The 17,590-nt window shown below is 41.8% G+C and overlaps 3 protein-coding genes across 3 annotated transcripts in view; 1 reads left to right on the forward strand and 2 right to left on the reverse strand.

Annotated features, from left to right (window-relative positions):
* The window catches only part of LOC115405962 (receptor-type tyrosine-protein phosphatase N2-like), a 184,160-nt gene extending 181,759 nt beyond the window's left edge, over positions 1–2,401 (reverse strand). The window contains exon 1 of the mRNA XM_030115780.1: positions 2,278–2,401. Coding sequence (XP_029971640.1) covers positions 2,278–2,353 — 76 coding nt within the window. The 5' untranslated portion in view covers positions 2,354–2,401. The remainder of the gene's footprint in view (positions 1–2,277) is intronic.
* A 726-nt stretch (positions 2,402–3,127) lies between these two features.
* On the reverse strand, positions 3,128–8,651 carry LOC115405888 (multiple myeloma tumor-associated protein 2 homolog). Its single transcript, XM_030115644.1, has 8 exons — positions 8,200–8,651; positions 6,421–6,571; positions 6,293–6,338; positions 6,121–6,203; positions 4,873–4,939; positions 4,595–4,674; positions 4,322–4,447; positions 3,128–3,355 (listed from the first exon to the last, which is right to left on the reverse strand). Exons 1-8 carry the CDS (start codon positions 8,294–8,296, stop codon positions 3,202–3,204), a joined length of 804 nt encoding a protein of 267 aa, XP_029971504.1. The 5' UTR covers positions 8,297–8,651; the 3' UTR covers positions 3,128–3,201.
* Positions 8,652–9,486: 835 nt separating this feature from the next.
* On the forward strand, positions 9,487–16,570 carry LOC115405889 (guanylate kinase-like). Its single transcript, XM_030115645.1, has 7 exons — positions 9,487–9,618; positions 13,219–13,332; positions 13,555–13,596; positions 13,676–13,911; positions 13,992–14,076; positions 14,149–14,234; positions 14,693–16,570. Exons 1-7 carry the CDS (start codon positions 9,585–9,587, stop codon positions 14,729–14,731), a joined length of 636 nt encoding a protein of 211 aa, XP_029971505.1. The 5' UTR covers positions 9,487–9,584; the 3' UTR covers positions 14,732–16,570.
* The last annotated feature ends 1,020 nt before the right edge of the window (positions 16,571–17,590 follow it).

Consider the following 17,590-nt stretch of genomic DNA (forward strand, 5'->3'; position numbering starts at 1 on the left):
TCCAAATAACAGTCTTTCACGATCTTATATAACGTGAATGCCGACATTGCCGTAAGGATCAATTTGTGATATAATGCACAAAGCGAGCTCAAACTGGTTTTCAGCACCAAACTGGACATAGGGCAGCTGTTCCCATACTTTTTTCACCACGAAGCCCCAGGAGACTCTAAAGCGCATCTGACGGCTGCAGCTACCTCAGCATGCCTTTCAGGGGTCAGACAGGTTGAAAGCATGCCCTGTGACACAATGTTGCTGCAGTAAAGTTCACCAGTTTGAGTGATGTAAAGCTCCGAACAGGTGCTGGGAATTAGAATCCGACCAAACTGCAACGTAAATGCAGGCGACCGTCTCCTCAGCTGAGCCCCTCCCGTGGCTGCCATACGCTGTATGTCGGTTATGTAATCCAGAGGAGGGAGGAGGAGGCGGAGGGGGGAGACACACAGACACACACCTCCCTCTCAGCACCACCAGCTTCTTCCCGCTCCTCCTCCTCCTCCTCTTCCTCCTCTCATCATCGTATACAACACAGCTCTGCATCAGTGATCCTGCAGGCTCCCAACCTCAACACAACGCAGGAACATTAGATATCCGCTATTTATAGACTCTGCATGGGAGAAATTAATGTCACCGGTGAACACGCAGACACACACAAACACATACACACACACACACACACACACATTTACATTTCCGATCAATAGCTGTCTCCGCTGAGAGCGCAGAGCTGGAAATTGGAGAGTGCCTGTATAATCTCATTTTTCAGGGTTTCACAGTGATTGTTATCGCTGATGGATGAGGCCTCCTCGTGTTTACAAGTGGAAAGAAAGGTCCTCAGGCGAGTCGGTATAACACACTCCTGGTAGGATGACAGTCGTTTCTAGAACCGCCTTCATCTCTGTCGTCACATTGTACGGATTGAACGACAACATTGGGAATGTTAGAATGTTGAAACAGGTCCATGTTACGTGATTTATTACCTTGTTTTATTTTAATACTTTCAATTTCACTTGTAACTACGTTACAATTTTGAGGGATGGAGGAATCCATTTTTTATATGTACATCACTGATAAAATTAGGATTGATTAAGACCATTTTGCTTATTTTTAGGAAAATTTAAAATTGTATCTACTTTCCGCCAAAGATTCTAACAAATATTATGACACTATCTCAACTTTTTGTGTATTTTTTTTTTTTATGTGTAGCTTTGACATCTGGCTTTGTGTATTTACAATGTATTTTCCCAACTTTTTTTATTCAACATTCTCAGGTACTATGCATCCTCATGAATATTTACAGTATTAGTAGTATTTCCGTCATTTAATTGTATTTACCTGAATTTTTGTTGCTTGACTCCTTCTCAATTTATGCAATAAGAAATAACTGAAAATTCTGTGATAATTTTAATTATGTCATGTAATTTTACTTATCTGTATATATTTGGCAACTTTAGTTTTGACTTTTCTGCATTATAATAACCTCATCTTTACACACACACACACATGCTTCTTCCTTCATTTTTTTAAACTGGCATATTTTTATTACAATAAACAAAGGTTGTCTCAATTCAATCTTGTATTGCACTTTTGTTTTCCTTACTACACTGTTTTTATAAAGAACAATACTTTTACCTTAGACAACACAGATCAAGATGCAGTATTTCCAACATTTCAATCAACTTTATTCTGAGTTTATGTGGCCTAATTTGTATATTGTTTTTGGACATTGTTTTAATTTTTCTCTTTTTTCTTTAATTATTTATTTATCTTTTTTTGGGGGGGGGGTATAGAAAACTTTCTGACTGAAATTATACATAAGGTTTTTAGTTTAACTTGGGTTTTTTTTTTTCAATTAAGGGAAGTTTAACTAAGAATCTTACCACTTTATGTAGAAATATTCTTTTTCTATTCTATTTAGAATACTAAAATTGAAATTTAAACATTAATAATAGACTAGTTTGTGTATATTTGTCTCTGTGCTGGGTAGCTTGCCATTTAAAAACGTGCTCATAGACTCTGCTTTCTATTTACTGATGTTGCAGTATAATAAGAAACAGCCTAATTGTATGATCTTCTCAATATTATGAGTTGTTGAAAGGTTCAGGCCTCCTTTCGATAATAAATCTGCTGTATTCTCTTCATCCCGCATGATGATGATATTAAGAATATTCCAGGTTGGGCTGAACGTGTCCGCCGTGTTTGTGCGCTTCTTCCACATTATTCCCACCGCTGCGCCCCGCAGAATAATAATAATCCTAATCACAATAATCATTGACTCACCGAAGCTCCAGTCAGCAGCAGCGGGGGAGCAGCTCAGGGAAGCGGCGACCAGGATGAGGAAGGAGCGCGGATCCATGCCTCTCGTCTCTCTCTGTGTCTCCGCGGTGCGTTAACAGGCCATGTTCCGACTCCGCGCTCCGGGGCTCAGCGGGGCGGCTTCAGACGTCCTACCCGGGCAGAGGGGGCCCCTCCGCGGCTACACGAGGAGCGGAGGAGTCGGTGGATGGATGGATGGGTGAATGTCGGATGGAAGGAGGAGAGGAGGAGGAGGAGGAGGAGGAGGGATGCAGGGCGTTTCTGCAGCTGGACGCGCGAGCTCATCAACGCACGTGCGCTCAGACGCGCTACATCCGGTGGAGACTGTCACAATAATGCTCAGAGTAGCGTCATCTCATTGGACTGACTGAGAAATGTTTTTATTTCAAATTATTAGTTCTATATGTCTGGGTTCGAGCTGACCAAGCTGACTGTGGTGAAGAAGCACACCATCTATCAAAAGTCTTTATTCAACTTCAGGAAAACATGCAAACTCCACACAGAAACTATAAACTACTGCGAGGAAACTAAACTCACATGACAATTTTCTTTCATAGTTTGCTTTTAAACCACAGTTTGGTTGATTGTCACATTTAATGTCTCATCTTGTTGGCTTTGTGCGTTTTTAACATATTGTAGTTACCTTCTATCGATATTTGCATATGTAGAAATATTAGAAAAGACATTATCTGGCATTGCGTTTCAAAGTAAAACCAAAGAAAAAATAAATTCAGTCATAATATCTGGTAACTTGGTCATAAAGTTTATTAAAAAATGCAAACACAAACTTGGAAAAAAAAAAAAAACCTACAGCAGCATCAGAGTGAGTGATTATTGAGTGGAGGAGTTCATGGATGCGTTCGGGGTCGTTTGGGGTCGTCCGGGGCTTCAGTCTGAGTCGGTGTCGTGGCGCCTCCTGTGGCGGTCCGGAGAGCCCCTGTCGGGCTGCCGGTGGCGGTGGTGGGACCCCCGCTCTGCTGAATGGCTGCGGGACGGCCGGGCTCCGGTCGGACTGCGATGATGGTGGGGGTCTTTTCTGTGTCTGAGGAGTCGGATTCAAACAGGAAGTGAAAACTAGAGGGAAACTGACCGGATTCAGTGGGTTTTCTATCCCAGCAGAGTGAGATTTTTTTTAATCATCATCACTTTTCTCTTCATACTGGAGGTTTTTGTACCACATTTCAAATATTTCCTTTCCATTTTGGTCATTTTTATGTCGCATTACTATTGTTCTTTAGCCAAGTTAAACCATCAGATGATCTGAGTTTATTTAACCCCATGCTTGGTGTTTTGGGGTTTTATTTTGGCTGTTTTATATCTTCCAGTTGCTCTTTACAGCATTACTTTTAGAGCTGCACAATATTAAATATTATGTTTTTATATCATTTTCACCATCGCATGTGCATCTGCAGTAGCACTTTCTTGATTTTATTGCCTTTGGTTATTTTTTCCTGATAGCTCAAGACATCAATCGATTAACATTTTAAATTAAACACATTTTAGCGAAGTATTTGAACTATTTGGAATGAATTCCACTTTTCTTTAATATTTAAAACTCTCAGTGAATTTGAAGGGCATGAAGGCACAGTGCATGAAAAAGTGTCACATTGCAGTGGTTTGATGTCTGATTTCCATAAATTTGTCTTATTTTGCATCACATCTTGATCGTCTTTCCATCTGATCTTTTCCTTGGTCATGTGTTTTTTTTTTCTCCCTACTGGATTTGCGTCTTGGTGAGACATGAGACATATTGCGGTGTTTTAGTGTCATATACTGTTCATTCTTGTCAAATCCAAGCAGCTTCTTGTCGAAATCATTCCACTTGGTGTCATAACCTTTTAAAAACGGTTGTGAAAAGCTCTGTTGAAAATTCCTGTTAAGTCTTGGCGCCCTCTAGTGTTTACATACCAAATGTGAAGAATGCAACGTAATGTGCAAAATGTAGAAATGTATGGAATATTGAATACAGTTTTAGTGTGTGTGTGTGTGTGTGTGTGTGTGTGTATACCTTTTCCTGTTGTCGTCAGACTCAGAGGACGACGAGTCATCTCTTTGTCTTTTCTTCTTCTTCTCTTTCTTCTTCTTTTTCTCCTTTTTGCTCTTTTTCTCCTTTTTCTTCTTTTTGCTCTCATGTCTCCAAAATGAAATTAAAAATACATTCAGAAAAACATTTTGATCACTGTAACCTCAGCAGTAATTTGCAACAGACAAAAGTATTTATGGCGCAATAGTAATCAGTAACAGGCGCTGCAGAGTGACGACAGCAGCTCCTTGGTCTCACCGGGGTTGTGGCTCGTGTTGAGAGACGCTCTCGGACGCTCGGCTTTCTGAGGCTTCAGCTCGGCTCTCGGTTTTGTGGTGCTGCAGAAAAAAAAAGAAAGCCGCTTTGAATTTCTTGTTGTGGGTGTTCACAGCTCTTCTCCAGATATGACTAGAGGGTTATGAGAGGATTTGGCTCCTAAAGTGGTGGGAAAACAATCACAATGCAACTTTGCATCAACGGATAATCAAAGTGAAGTCGCCATGTTCGGCTCGGCCCTGATTAAGAGCGACACTCACGGTGAACACGGGCAGCCCCATCTTCACCGCCTCCTTCTCCTGTGGCGACAGCAGCATTTTACGAGAGCTGCAGTAGAAAGAAAACAAACACTCAGCAATCAGAGGAAATTAAGGAAAGCTGCTCCTCCATCATCAATGCTGAGGAGAGGGCTGTTAAATCAGGGGCGTCACACACACTTTAGTTCAGAGTCCAAGTAAGCACCAATTTCATCTGGTTTCATCAGCTCCATAATAACCTTTGAAATTACACTTTAATAGTACAAAATAACAACAAATCTTAACATAAAGCCAGTTCAAATGATGCAGGACACAGTGAAATGTCAAAAAAAAAAACCCATCTGCCCACCTGTTGTGTCTAATTGATACTCTTAAGAGATGTGTCTCCTTTTAAATTTTTCCATTTTACTCAGTATTCTGATTAGTTCAGATTAGAGCCTTTTGTGGGCTGGTTTTGGTTCACAGACCTTATGTTTGACCCCCTCCCCCGGCATTAATGACAGAGAAGTCATTCATCACCACACAGCAACTTGAACATCCGATGTGGCTGGTTTTTACCCCGAATGTTTCCTGCTGCACCGTGGGATTCAAACCCGGGAAATGTCTGCTTTCACTTCCACCTCGGATGAGCGTCTCAGTACTTTTATAAGTGGATTTCAATACATTTCTGTTGTGTGTGAGATTTGTTTGTGATTGAGGGTTTTTTTTGCCCTCAGTATTGACTCACGGTGTTTGAAATCACTGAGCTGTGCTAAACTGCTACTTAGTGTTGGAGTCGTGAGTCTTACAGCTATATCACTGAAAAAGAAAATAAAGAATCTATCAAAGCATCTAAGAAACAACTATATTTGAATTTAATTTTAAGTGTTGCTGAAGAATGAGGCTCTTCACTCCGAGTATTCAGGTTCGACATATCTCATTAACTTTTAGTGAAGTGGGAGCAGAGCTTGTGACATTACTGTTGTGATGAGCTGCTTTATCGCCTCAGACCAGACGAGATAAGAGCTCAGAACACATCAAACTAGTCCGTGAGGGCCGGATGTGAAACTGTTCAGCTGACTTGTCAGGCAAATCTCGATTACACACACACAAATGTAATTACATGAGCACATACAAATCTGAGCAGGCAATAACAGATAACAAATAAATAACACAGAGAGTGACGAACACAAACCTGACATCCAAATAGAATCTAGCACCATTTAAATTCTACGTTTTGTTTTATTTTAAGAATATTTTCAAAAAGATCACCTGGAGCTTCCCAGGCCTGACACTCGGTCCACGTTTCTGTCCTCAGAATCTGCTTCCTCCCTCCTGCACACCTCCACCATGTCCTTTAAAAAAAAGGCAAACCAAATCCCCACTCAGTTATTTATTGATTTACGAGCAGATTATGTAAATAGACGTCGGCTCAGTCACAAACCTCTTTGGTGAGGCCGGTCGGTGCCCTCTTGATGCTCTTGTGTCCTCTGCAATGGAAGAATGGAAGAGCGGTTATATAAAGTTAACCTTGGTGATCAGGATCTGTTCCCACTGGGTGGTTTTACATACAGAGCAGCCATCAGAGCTTCTTCCTCTGCTGCTTTCACCGCAGCCAGCTCCTCCTCCCTGGACAGAGCTTTCCGGCCTGATTTGTCTTTGGCGTACCACGTCAGGTCTTTGCCTTTCTGCCACCGTCCGACTGGAGCCATCAGAGAGTTCCCTGCAAATGGCACAGAGACACGAAGCTGGTTGGGCTATTTTCTGAAACACTGCAGGTCAGTTTTCACTTCTGAATCACACATCGCTGTAGAAGTAATTCAACATGAACCAACTGGTGTCATAATTTCGTTCAGTACTACTATATAAAGAGGTGGAAGCCAGAAACCAGTCAGAAATGAGTCAATATCTAGAAGAAGTGAAGAATCCTGTTTTCACATCACTCAACGCCACACTATCAGATCCAACACAAACCAAAATCCGGTCATAAAAAACAGTGAGATTAACCCTAAAGCAGCCTGAAAATTTTCCACAAAACCATCGTACACCTGTTCTGAACTGAGGACAAAAATCAGCCAGGAAAATATCCAAACATGGACCTACAAAGTGGTTAGAAATTACACTAAATCCAGATAAGAAACCAGTCAGGAACAAATGCAAACTCAGGTGACAGACGTGAAGCAGCCAGAAAGCATTCCAGGAACTGGCTGGCAATCAGGCAAAATGTTTCGGGCAAGCCTGAAACATTTTGAAAATATTGTTGGATACAAGACATGGTCACAGACCAGTGGGGGAAAAAACTCAAGCCAAGAATCAAACCACTTATAAAGCATCCTGAAACCAGACCCAAATGAGAGAGAGAGAGAGAGAGAGAGAGAGAGAGAGAGAGAGAGAGAGAAAGAGAGAGAGAGAGAGAGAGGAAATGAATCAGAAACCACTCTGAACCAAGCCAGAATCATAAATTAAAACAGTGTAAAAATACTGTACAAAACTGTTGGACATCAAAGTGAAACATAAAATCAGAAAGCATTTTAGAAAACGGTCCAAATCCAAAGTTATCCAACCTGCCTGGGGGAAAAAAAAGAAACAGTGAGAAACTAAACTCAGTCTGGACAAAGCCAGTCAGAAACGAGCCGAAGCGTGGAATGAAAAGTGTAAAGAAACTACTACAAAACTGAGTAACAGAACTGTTAGAAACTGCCTATAACATGAACATTCGGCCAGAAAACAGTCTGTCTGATAAGAATAGCTGAAATCTGAAAACTGAAATCTGATCCAGGAATCTATCTGAGACCTTGTCAGGAAGAAAAAATGCTTAGAAGACAGGGTGGTCATGTCAGAAAGGTAATGAACTAAATCAGAAATATGTCAAAAGGGAAGTCTGTTCAGAAAACGGATCCATTATTTGTGCAGCTCAGTCGGTAAACGCTCAAATTGTCCACATGCGCTTTACTGAACAGTCGCCAACCTAAAACCAGCCAGAAACGACATTGTAATCCACTTCATAATCTTCAAACTCCGAAACCAATGCAGTCACAGCACGTCTGAGTGGCTGTGTAACTGCGTTACTGTGTCGCTGAGTAACGTTACTTTTGCTGGCCTCATGACCCAGCTGTGAGTGGCAGCTACGTAGCGGCTGTTTTAATCTCGGGGCGGGAGGTCCGAGCTCTGAAGGCGGGCAGAGGGAGTTCGGGTCTGCGGCACCGACTCGCAGTGGGCAGAACCTCGGTGACATGACGGGGAGCTCCATAGCAGGTAGGGGACACCTGTTGTGAAGTTAAAGCGCTTTTCTGGACAACCCGCGGGGTGTGTGGCGGAGTTCGGGTGCGACTGTACACCCACGCTGCTTACCCAGGTAGTTCTCTCGGTGCTTGTCCACCTTCACGTCGTCCCAGTTGAACTGGTCCTGGCCCCCGCGGACCCCTCCGGCCCGGGACGAACCGAACATGGCGCAGTCTCCGTGTTTTAGTTCTCAAAGGGACGCGGGAGAAATGCAGTACGTCCGTCGCTAGCTGTTAGCCACGTTAGCCCCAGTGTTTTGGATTAACTTGCTTCCGAGTTGCCTAGTGACCAACTTCCCGTGGAGCTGTTGCTAGTAACAACAGATGTCAAAATATGTCTCACACCGGTTCGAAATTTTATCTTACATGCAAATGAACGGAGTCCTCCACGACAGCTACGGATTGCTGCTCGGTTTTTAACATTTGTATTCACTGGCGCAAGCACGGATGCGTCAGCCTGTCATTAATTGACAGTGAAACCAGTTAATCCGAAACACCGCAGCTCGGAGAAGAGGCTGTCCTTCAGAGGACTCGACATCCGGGGACACTGCGGTCTGCCCGATTTTAGTGTCCGGGGTACCAGGGAAAACGTGGTTCCGCCTTACTACATGTTCTCGATTCAAATTAAACACAATGGATTATCCCATTCAAATTTGTTGTGAAGCTGATTAATAATTCAAGAAATGTCTTTAATCCATGCGGCACTTGTGTTTAATTATAATTAAAGTGTTGTCGCCATACTCACTATAAAATGACTTATTATAGGAGTAATACTTGATGTTATTATCATGTAGTATTTGTAGCACGTGCGACCAACAAGTTGGTCATGTCTAAAACTCAATTATGTATTTCATGCAACAAATGGAAATTGTTGGTTTGAAAAATTAGATTTTATGGATTTGTCAGCCGTCAGGGGAAACTTGAAATTGTGGCAGTGTATCAAATGCTTATTTTCACCACCGGTTAAAAAAAAAAATAAAAAAAAATAAATCCTCTTGGATTATTGAGGCATTTTTGTATTGTATTCGATTCTATATGTATTTTATAAATCACATTATTCTGCTGTTGTTGACTTAATGGTAGTGGTGAGAGAGGGGGATGTTGACCCCGGCCTTTTTTCTAAAAGTGATCAATCAGAAACAGACTTCAGCGTCACCAGAATGTGCGCGTGCGCACGTATCTCTTCTATTAAATATACATTTTTGGCGTATCTGGTTTTGAAAGTCTGCGGCGTTCTGTTTTTTTTTTTTTTTAATTCTCATCAGTTCCCTGCATTACTAAAATCAAACACACAAAAAAGTTACTTCTGTTGTCTTCCGCCCGTTTGCGCCCGGTGACGACGTGATGACGTAGTGGATCGTGCGTGTGTTTGTGGTGCCATGGCTGCTGCAGCGGAGTCTCGGAGCACAAAATCCTCCGACCTCCGTCCCACAGGGCCGGATTAAACATCTCCACATGTTTGTCCGGTGTTTCTCCCGGGTGCGTTCAGGTAAGACTGTCGCTCTTGGTTTATTATCGTTTGTTTGCGGAGGCAGGTGAAGTTGGTTTTCTGTTGGCCCGTGGGAACGTTTCATCATTGTGTGTACATTAAACAAACGAGTCCGGCTAAACCTTGAAGTAATCTGGATTAAGTGTTCCACGTGCACGCCCTTAGAATCGAGGAAATACTTTTAAACCCATTCGAAACGACTGATTTTTTTTTTTTTTTTTTTTTTTTGCCTCGAAAAGGGGACGATTTTTTATACTTTGAATTTCTGTCCTGTGGATGTGATGGAGATTTTTTTTATATTTACTTTTTTTTGTCATATGATGAATGTGAACTGAAACAAATCCACCGTGATACATTTGTAACGTAGTCCTAGTTCTGTCTGTAATCCAAATTGAACAAAAAAAAAAAAATAGTGAGCGACCTCAGTGATCTCCTTTATTATTATTTTTTTTTACCTCTGAACCATCAGACAGCACGTGACCTCTGAAACCTTCTCAAGGTACAATTACTACTGCAGCCTGATAACATTCACATGAGTTTACTGCACGTGGTTAAACTGAATGAGGCTCATACTGATTATAATCTCACATGTGTCTCATTTCCTGACGTGCTGCTCTCTGTTAAGCATTAAAGCTTCATTCTTCAGTCTCATCTAAGCATGTGTCCTCTTGTATTTGGTGGCAGTCTTCTTTGTCCTTGACTCATCTCGACTTTGTGGTAATTACACAGCTGTTGCTACATCTTACTACTAACTGATGTCACTGTAGCTAGCATCCAGATTATAGAGCATCTTCCTCCCTCTAACTGATGTACCTTCAGATATCATGCAGATTATGGAGCATCTTCCTCCCGCTGACCCACTCTATGCTGTCAGCTCTGAGGTGCTTTTCACACCATGTCAGGAGGAGGAGCGGTTTGTTCCTTTTAATCAACGTTGAAGAGGCCTCTTGTCAGTTGCACCTGCAGATGAACTCGGAGTCTCTGATGAGCTGAGAAACAATCTGGCCGGGAGTGTCTTTCCCAGCTTTTTTTTTTTTTTTTTTTTTTTTAAAGATATCTCACACTCAAGTGTGCTTTTACTTCAGTATCACAATGTCGTGTGGATTTTCTGTTTATTGGTCTGAAAGCACATCGCCTGATACCTCATACTCATGTAAGTTCCACCTCTTCAGCCATGTGCACAGCAGGGACTTTGTTAGTTTTTCTCATGTGTTGTTTGGAAGGAGAAGCCGGTTCAGTTTGGCATGTTTTTGGTTTTATTGACCTGCGAAGATGTCAATATCATCAACCCTGGGAGAAGATAAGTTCTAATACAAGAAAGATCCAAAACATCAGAAACACTGGACTCTTCTCTTTGGTCGAAATACTATGACAGTGAAGAGGATTTGTTTTTTAGAGATGTCAAATAAAATATGATAGAGTACCAATCCAGTCAGAAATCTCAACTCTGCAAAAACCCTCCAAGATTTTTGTGTTGCAGTCTGACCTACAACCACTAAAAAAACAAAGAGCCTGGAACTAAATTAACAGCCTGCCTCCAGAAATTAAAATACTCAAAGGTCTTGTGATGGTTCCTTGTATCGTATGTTCTGGACTAAGAGTAGGACCCTGTTTATACACCAGCATTTCAAGTGAGAACACATTGTTTACACAGCAAACACATGTAGTTTTCATGTTGGGCCTCTAGTTAGCACTGTGGTTTGTGTAATCAAACTACACACGTGCACAGAGAACAGTACACACACTAAACATGTTGTCTTACATGTTATAAACATGAGCAAAGGCAGTGGTGCTGATTTTGAAATTCAATGGGTCCCCAGTTAAAAAAAAAAAAGTATTTTCTACTTACGGTCTCGTATTTCTTAATGTGTAGTCTTAAACTCCTTTGGTGGTATATGACATGATTATAATTCACAGAGATATTATTGTGTTTATATGAGATTAATTAAATATATGTGCAGATGCCATCTGAGCATAACACAATGCTGACTGCCATTCAAAGTATTTTTCATCACTCCAACTGAATTATGTTTTATTTACCAAGATTAGGCTACACAACACATCTATGTGTATTAACTTTCACAGAAACAACAACAGAGATCCAAATTCAACAGAAGGACGCTGTTAATGGGAATCTCCCCTCTGGGGGAGATAATGAAGGAAAACTCAACTGACTAGAATTTAGTAAAAGACTTTGAGAAATGGTGAATGTTTACTTGGTTCAAGATGTTTCCAGTGCGATGTGGTATGATCAGCTGAGAATGCAACAGAACTGGATGTCTACCTGTCCTGGAGCTACACATGGGCGTGGCTTGTTAGTTTACCGTCTCCTCCTTCCTGAGCACACGAGACAAAACCCTTGTTTTTCTCCCCGTGGTTCTTAAAGTTTCCCGTCCACATTAAATATTTGCATCCACACAACTTGAAAATAACTCAAAACAATGTAGTACTTTTTATTTTCTTTTTTTAATTTAACCTTTATATATACAAGTGGGCCCCATTGAGACCCAGGGTCTCATTTTCAAGGGGGACCCGTTGGTAGCTGCAGAATAAATAAGAAATAATTTAAACATAAATACATATGCCAGGCCTTTAGGTGGTGCTGTCACAGGGAAGAAGGCATGGAGCACTTTCAGCTGTAATAAACACAACACAAGAAAATATCACCTCATGAAATCAACTAGCATCAGGAAAAGTCATACAGCGACACTTGCAGGTCTCAGATGGTCGGTCACATGACCAGCCAAGCAACTGTAGACTACAGTTAACATGGGAGGAGGGTGGAACCATTAAGGAACATGTTGGTGGCAAAGTTAAATGGTGAAATAACTTGATTACAACTACAGTAGATGGTAGAGCATTTGGTTATTATGACGCTCTCAGTCTGGCCAGATCAATCGGTCCGGTTCAGATCAGTCCCTTTCTGTGCAGCCCTGAACTGAAATGACCTTTCTGTTTTTTAACGCGGCCTCAGTCTCAGATATGTGCTATCTCACTGTGAGTGTGTGAGCCGGAGGGTGAAAGTGGCACCGCCCTCCTTTTTCATGCCTGTGAGCTCAGCCACTCGCTCCCTCACAGCTGATTCGCGCTCTTATCCGTCCGCTCGTATCGGAGGAAAGTGACGGGGAAGAACTTCAGGGAGGTAAGCAGGAAAAAAAAACAAATTTACGGTGATGAAACAAACAGAGCTGGAGGATTCTGGAGTGTTTGAGGATGTTATGCTCCTGAATCACAAGCGTTTATTTGTCGCGGTTTATCGTTTAAAGGGTGTGAAGGAAGAAAATAGACCTGTGTAGACAGAACCTGGACTTGTGCAGCATGCTGAAATCCTGTGGTTGGAACAGGAAGTCTGGTTTTATTGAGGTTTTTTCCTGTTTTCCACAGAGCAGCATCAGACGGGGTTTTCAGTTTTTCCTCTTTGTCGTCTTTCTGCCCCCATCAGCACTCTCGCCCCTCCAATCGGGCCCTGATTGCCCCCTCAGCTCCTCATTAGAGCTTTGTTCTTCCTCCCCCTCCTCCTCCTCCTCCCCTCTCTTCGAGGCGTGTCTCGGCTCGCTCGGTTTGGTTGCGTCACTCACTTTCCGCTCTCTGTGTGCACAGCGATGGAAAACCTGAGGCCGGTGGTCCTGAGCGGGCCCTCGGGGGCCGGGAAAAGCACCCTGCTGAAGAAGCTGATGGGGGAGTACGACAACGTGTTCGGCTTCAGCGTCTCACGTGAGTCCCGCCCGCGGTATCTCGTCACACCTGAAGCCGGCAGCCCATTGTTTAGAATGTCACTGTTGGTAAAATAACTGGTGCTACCTGTTTACGAGGCAAGGCGAGTTTACTGATCAAGCAGCATTCAGACACAGGGAAGGCAATTCAGTGCCTAACGCGAAAATAAGGTTTTATTATCATTTTATTAATGTGTTTTTTCTTTATTATTAATCTTGACAGATACAACCAGGAGCCCTCGGGCTGGAGAAGTAAACGGAAAACGTACGTTCCGCAGCTCGTCCGCCATCACTAATGTTTTTATTTCTTCGTTGCATTTATAACCCGCTGCTTCTCCCTTCAGATTACCACTTCGTGACGCGGGACGAGATGCAGTCCAGCATCGACGGCGGCGACTTCATCGAGAGCGCCGAGTACTCGGGCAACCTGTACGGGACGAGCAAGGCGGCCGTGCACGCCGTCCAGAAGAACAACCTCATCTGCATCCTGGACATCGACATGCAGGGAGTGAAGAGCATCAAGAAGACCGACCTGAATCCCATCTACATCTCCATCCAGCCGCCCACCCTGCAGACACTGGTGAGCGCATGGCCGGCGCCTGCGGATGGAATGAGTTCGGAAGATCAAGCGATTTATTGTCGATCATGACTGATTTTCAGGAAAAGCGTTTAAGAGACCGAAAAACAGAGACAGAGGAGAGCCTGCAGAAGCGCCTCAAAGCTGCCGAAGAGGAAATCGCCTTCAGTAAGAAGAGTCCAGAGTCAAAACCCGCACAGTGAAAAAGCTTGGATGCTCAAGCCGCTTGTCTGTTTCCAGGTAAACAGCCGGACGTGTTCGATCACATCGTCATCAACGACAAGCTGGACGAGGCGTACGAACAGCTGAAACAAGCTCTGATGGAGGTGACAGCTTTAATTTACACATGGAGATCACACTGTAAACACACTCATTACTTTCTGTTGAGGAAATAGTTGAGAAAGTACTAAGAGGCTATTACTTAGTGCTTTTGCTTCAGCGTAGAGGTCTGCAACCTTTCTGACAGAAAGAGCCATTTTCACAATTTTCCACCAAATAAAATTTGTCTGGGGACACAAGCCGTCTTCATTGGGAAAAAAAAACATGTGGTTAGACGGTTTATTTTGAGAATATTTATATCTCAGTAGGAGTACGTGGCATTTATTGAGGTTCTTTGGGTTCCTGTAATTACCATCATGGCCACATGGGGCAGTGTTTGACACATTGCACCCCACTATTGGCTTTTCTGTTTTCTGTTTGTGTTTTTCACCACTGTTTTTCACATATGTACACATATTTTTGTTCACTGGGTTTTTTTTTTTTTGGTTTTTTTTTTTGTCCACAGGAAATAAATAAGGTGAAGAATATCAACTCCTCTTCGTAGGAATCGGCAGCCTCGACCACACTCCTCCTCACACCACAGACCTCCATTCCACTCTCGTACATTCCCTCCGATAAACACAGCGTTGCCATCCCCTTCACACATCATACAATCCCTGTTCGGCCGTAGCTTTTTGTTGCTAAAATTTACAGACATGACATTGTTTTTTTTTTTTTTAATGTTTTAATTTTGTACTTATGTGAAGAAAAACTCCATCTTTTCTTACTTGAAACACAGCCAGCTCATTCCATCCACTGGCAGCTGCCACACACACCTGCCAGGAATTCCACCTCTGCAGCATCAAGCGAGGCTTCCGTTCAACTCCACGTTTGTTTTGAGCTGGACTTTGTCGTACCCACGTGTTTGCTAATATTCTGCCTCTCGTGTCCGTAAACTCGTCCGCGGGGAACGAGGCGGCACCAAACAGGAAAATGATTCCAGCTTTAGTTTGGAAAAAAGATTTCTACTGTTTTTGTTTGCTGGATAACTTTAGATATATGTTGTGTAGAGATTTACAGAAGCTTTATTGCATCGGCACACCAAGAAAACAATTGTTCTGTTTTTCTGAAGTAACGAGGAGTTTTTATCCAAAAAAACAATTAGTGGGATTATATTTGTCAGATAAAAGAATTCTTTGGTTGTACTTTTTACTGAATGATAACATTTGTATTTTTTTTTTTAATTTAAATGCATAAAATTTAATCAAATCATTGTTTAGCTCAGTGATGCTCATCATTTATTATCAATTCAGATTAACAAAGCCATAAATTCTTATTTTATTTTTTTAAAATCATGAAACCCTTCCTCCTTACTTTCAAAGAACAGAGCAAATTTTTTCCCTTTACATGAATGCAATAAACCTTCGTGGAACATAGCTGAAGTAGAACCTTTCCTTAGAATTAAACTGACTCATCTCTTCTCAAACTATAGTGCGTCGTACATTTTGAGGAATAAAATCTTAATTATCTTCCTGAAAATGCACCAAAGGTCCACTTTTTGAATGTTTTCTTGTTAAAGGTTCAACATGTAAGATTTAAGCAGAGCGATATTTGCGGGGGGGGGGGGGGGGGGGGGGGGGGGGCGCAGTGTCAACATCAATACAGTGACATGCAAATCACCTGCTGGTATAAGGTGATATTTGCACAGATTGGGCTGCTCTACACTCTCAGTAGTGATTTTAAACTGTCCTGAAAGTTGCAAAATATAACTGGAGTCAGAACACATAGTAGTGTGTAGCTGCCCGATGTTCTCCAGCTTGTGTAATCCCTTTATCTACCACAAGGTGGTGTGTTGAGTCACTCAGAGGAACAGTTGGTGTTCTACAGTCTGACGTCTCAGGTGTCCCCCACGGCCTTCACTTAAATATTAGGTATTGATCCTTTGACACAGACTGACGTACACTTTGACGTATTTTTATCTTTATCTTGAAGGAGGCAACAATGGAGGATATTAAACTGTTTGAAATGTGTAATCTCAATATTGCTGGACTGTTTCCCATTCTGTAACATTGAAAAGTTTTGTTTTATTTGTTTTTAAATGTTACAGATTCAAGCACAGGACATTTTTCATGTTAACTTTTTTATTTTTTAAATCGGACTTTCTGTTCTTTGAAAATACTTATAACCAGTCATTCCTTTGTTTCTAATATGTAGAATTTCATATAAAAATGTTACACCGTGGTTTTTAAACACTTTACAGTCCTCTGATTAGTCTGAACTAATCTAAAATGTGTGTGTTGTCAGAAAATAATCTTTCCCGTGTTTGTTTGTCTTCAGTTAAGTTCTGTTATGTGTTGAAACTTCAATAAACTCAATGTGGTACACGACAAAGGAAAGAACACCACTGAATGTTTCCAGTTCGTTTATTTCATTCAACACTTCGTAATCAACCAGGTTTTTTTGTCCAAAACTACACATGTACATTACAAGCTACTACAACCTGTTAGTGCTTTCATAATATTCTTACACCAATCCTGGTAACGGACTCCGCAACACAAACGGCACACGTCTTTAAAATCACACCCAAGAGGTCGAAGACATCGTTTTGCTCCAAGGAAGCAAACCCATGCAGGCACTCGATTAAACATCAGCCGGCGGCACGTGTCCAAAGACACACCAACGTCTGGGAAGTACAAAATTCAGCTGATATAGCAGGAACATCTGGTTCTAGATCGGCACTGTCAAAAGGTTCTCAAACTCCTACAGAAGTACACTTAACCTTAAATGTCATGCTTAACTGTTAGGAGAAGCCACATTCGAGTCACTGTTGGAAAAAATCTATGAACTCCTTAATGTCATCGAGATATAATCACTTAGCTAGGAAGCGATTTTTAAGAATCGTGGAACAAGGATCCAGAACGTTTTCAGTCTTAAAGTACTGCGTTTAATCAGAAGCCAACAAGCGCTGAGATTGAAGAGTTTTCAGCTTTTCTAGAGATATCGGGGGGACAGTGGGGGCACGAGCGAAAAATGGCAGTGAACGTGTACTTCCAGCTCGTTCTGACCTGGTACGGGTCTCTGTTTTCCCCCTCTTTATAACAGCTGTGAACTCTTAAATCTGAGCTTCTTGCCCTCTGAGTTAACCCAAATTAAGAACTACAGAACTTCATTCCACATTCACAAAAATAAAAAGTATTTTTACTGTTGTCACACAAACAGAAACATTAGTTTTTATCAAGCTTGTGCAAAAAATAATACTTAATTTTAACAAAAAATGAAGCAAGATAAAACTTGTTGAAATGACCTAATGACACTTTAAATAAGAGTGATACCACTTCTCTGCACTTGGCGACAACAGTGAGTCACTCTTCATCATTTAATGTACAGTTATTCCAATTTCTTCTGTTGACTGCAAGCAGGAATA

This window comes from Salarias fasciatus, chromosome 18 (assembly GCF_902148845.1).
Source record: "Salarias fasciatus chromosome 18, fSalaFa1.1, whole genome shotgun sequence".
Classification (NCBI taxonomy): Eukaryota; Metazoa; Chordata; class Actinopteri; order Blenniiformes; family Blenniidae; genus Salarias; species Salarias fasciatus.

What these genes read in the sequence shown, in the direction of transcription:
- LOC115405888 (XM_030115644.1), bottom strand. Translation starts at nt 8,296, where the DNA reads ATGTTCGGTTCGTCCCGGGCCGGAGGGGTCCGCGGGGGCCAGGACCAG. An exon ending in GAAGCTCTGATGGCTGCTCT is followed by an intron (nt 6,339 to 6,420) that starts GTATGTAAAACC and finishes CTTCCATTGCAG; the next exon opens with AGGACACAAGAGCATCAAGA. An exon ending in CGACCGGCCTCACCAAAGAG is followed by an intron (nt 6,204 to 6,292) that starts GTTTGTGACTGA and finishes TTTTTTTTAAAG; the next exon opens with GACATGGTGGAGGTGTGCAG.
- LOC115405889 (XM_030115645.1), top strand. Translation starts at nt 9,585, where the DNA reads ATGTTTGTCCGGTGTTTCTCCCGGGTGCGTTCAG. An exon ending in TTTCTCCCGGGTGCGTTCAG is followed by an intron (nt 9,619 to 13,218) that starts GTAAGACTGTCG and finishes CTGTGTGCACAG; the next exon opens with CGATGGAAAACCTGAGGCCG. An exon ending in TGGAGAAGTAAACGGAAAAC is followed by an intron (nt 13,597 to 13,675) that starts GTACGTTCCGCA and finishes TTCTCCCTTCAG; the next exon opens with ATTACCACTTCGTGACGCGG.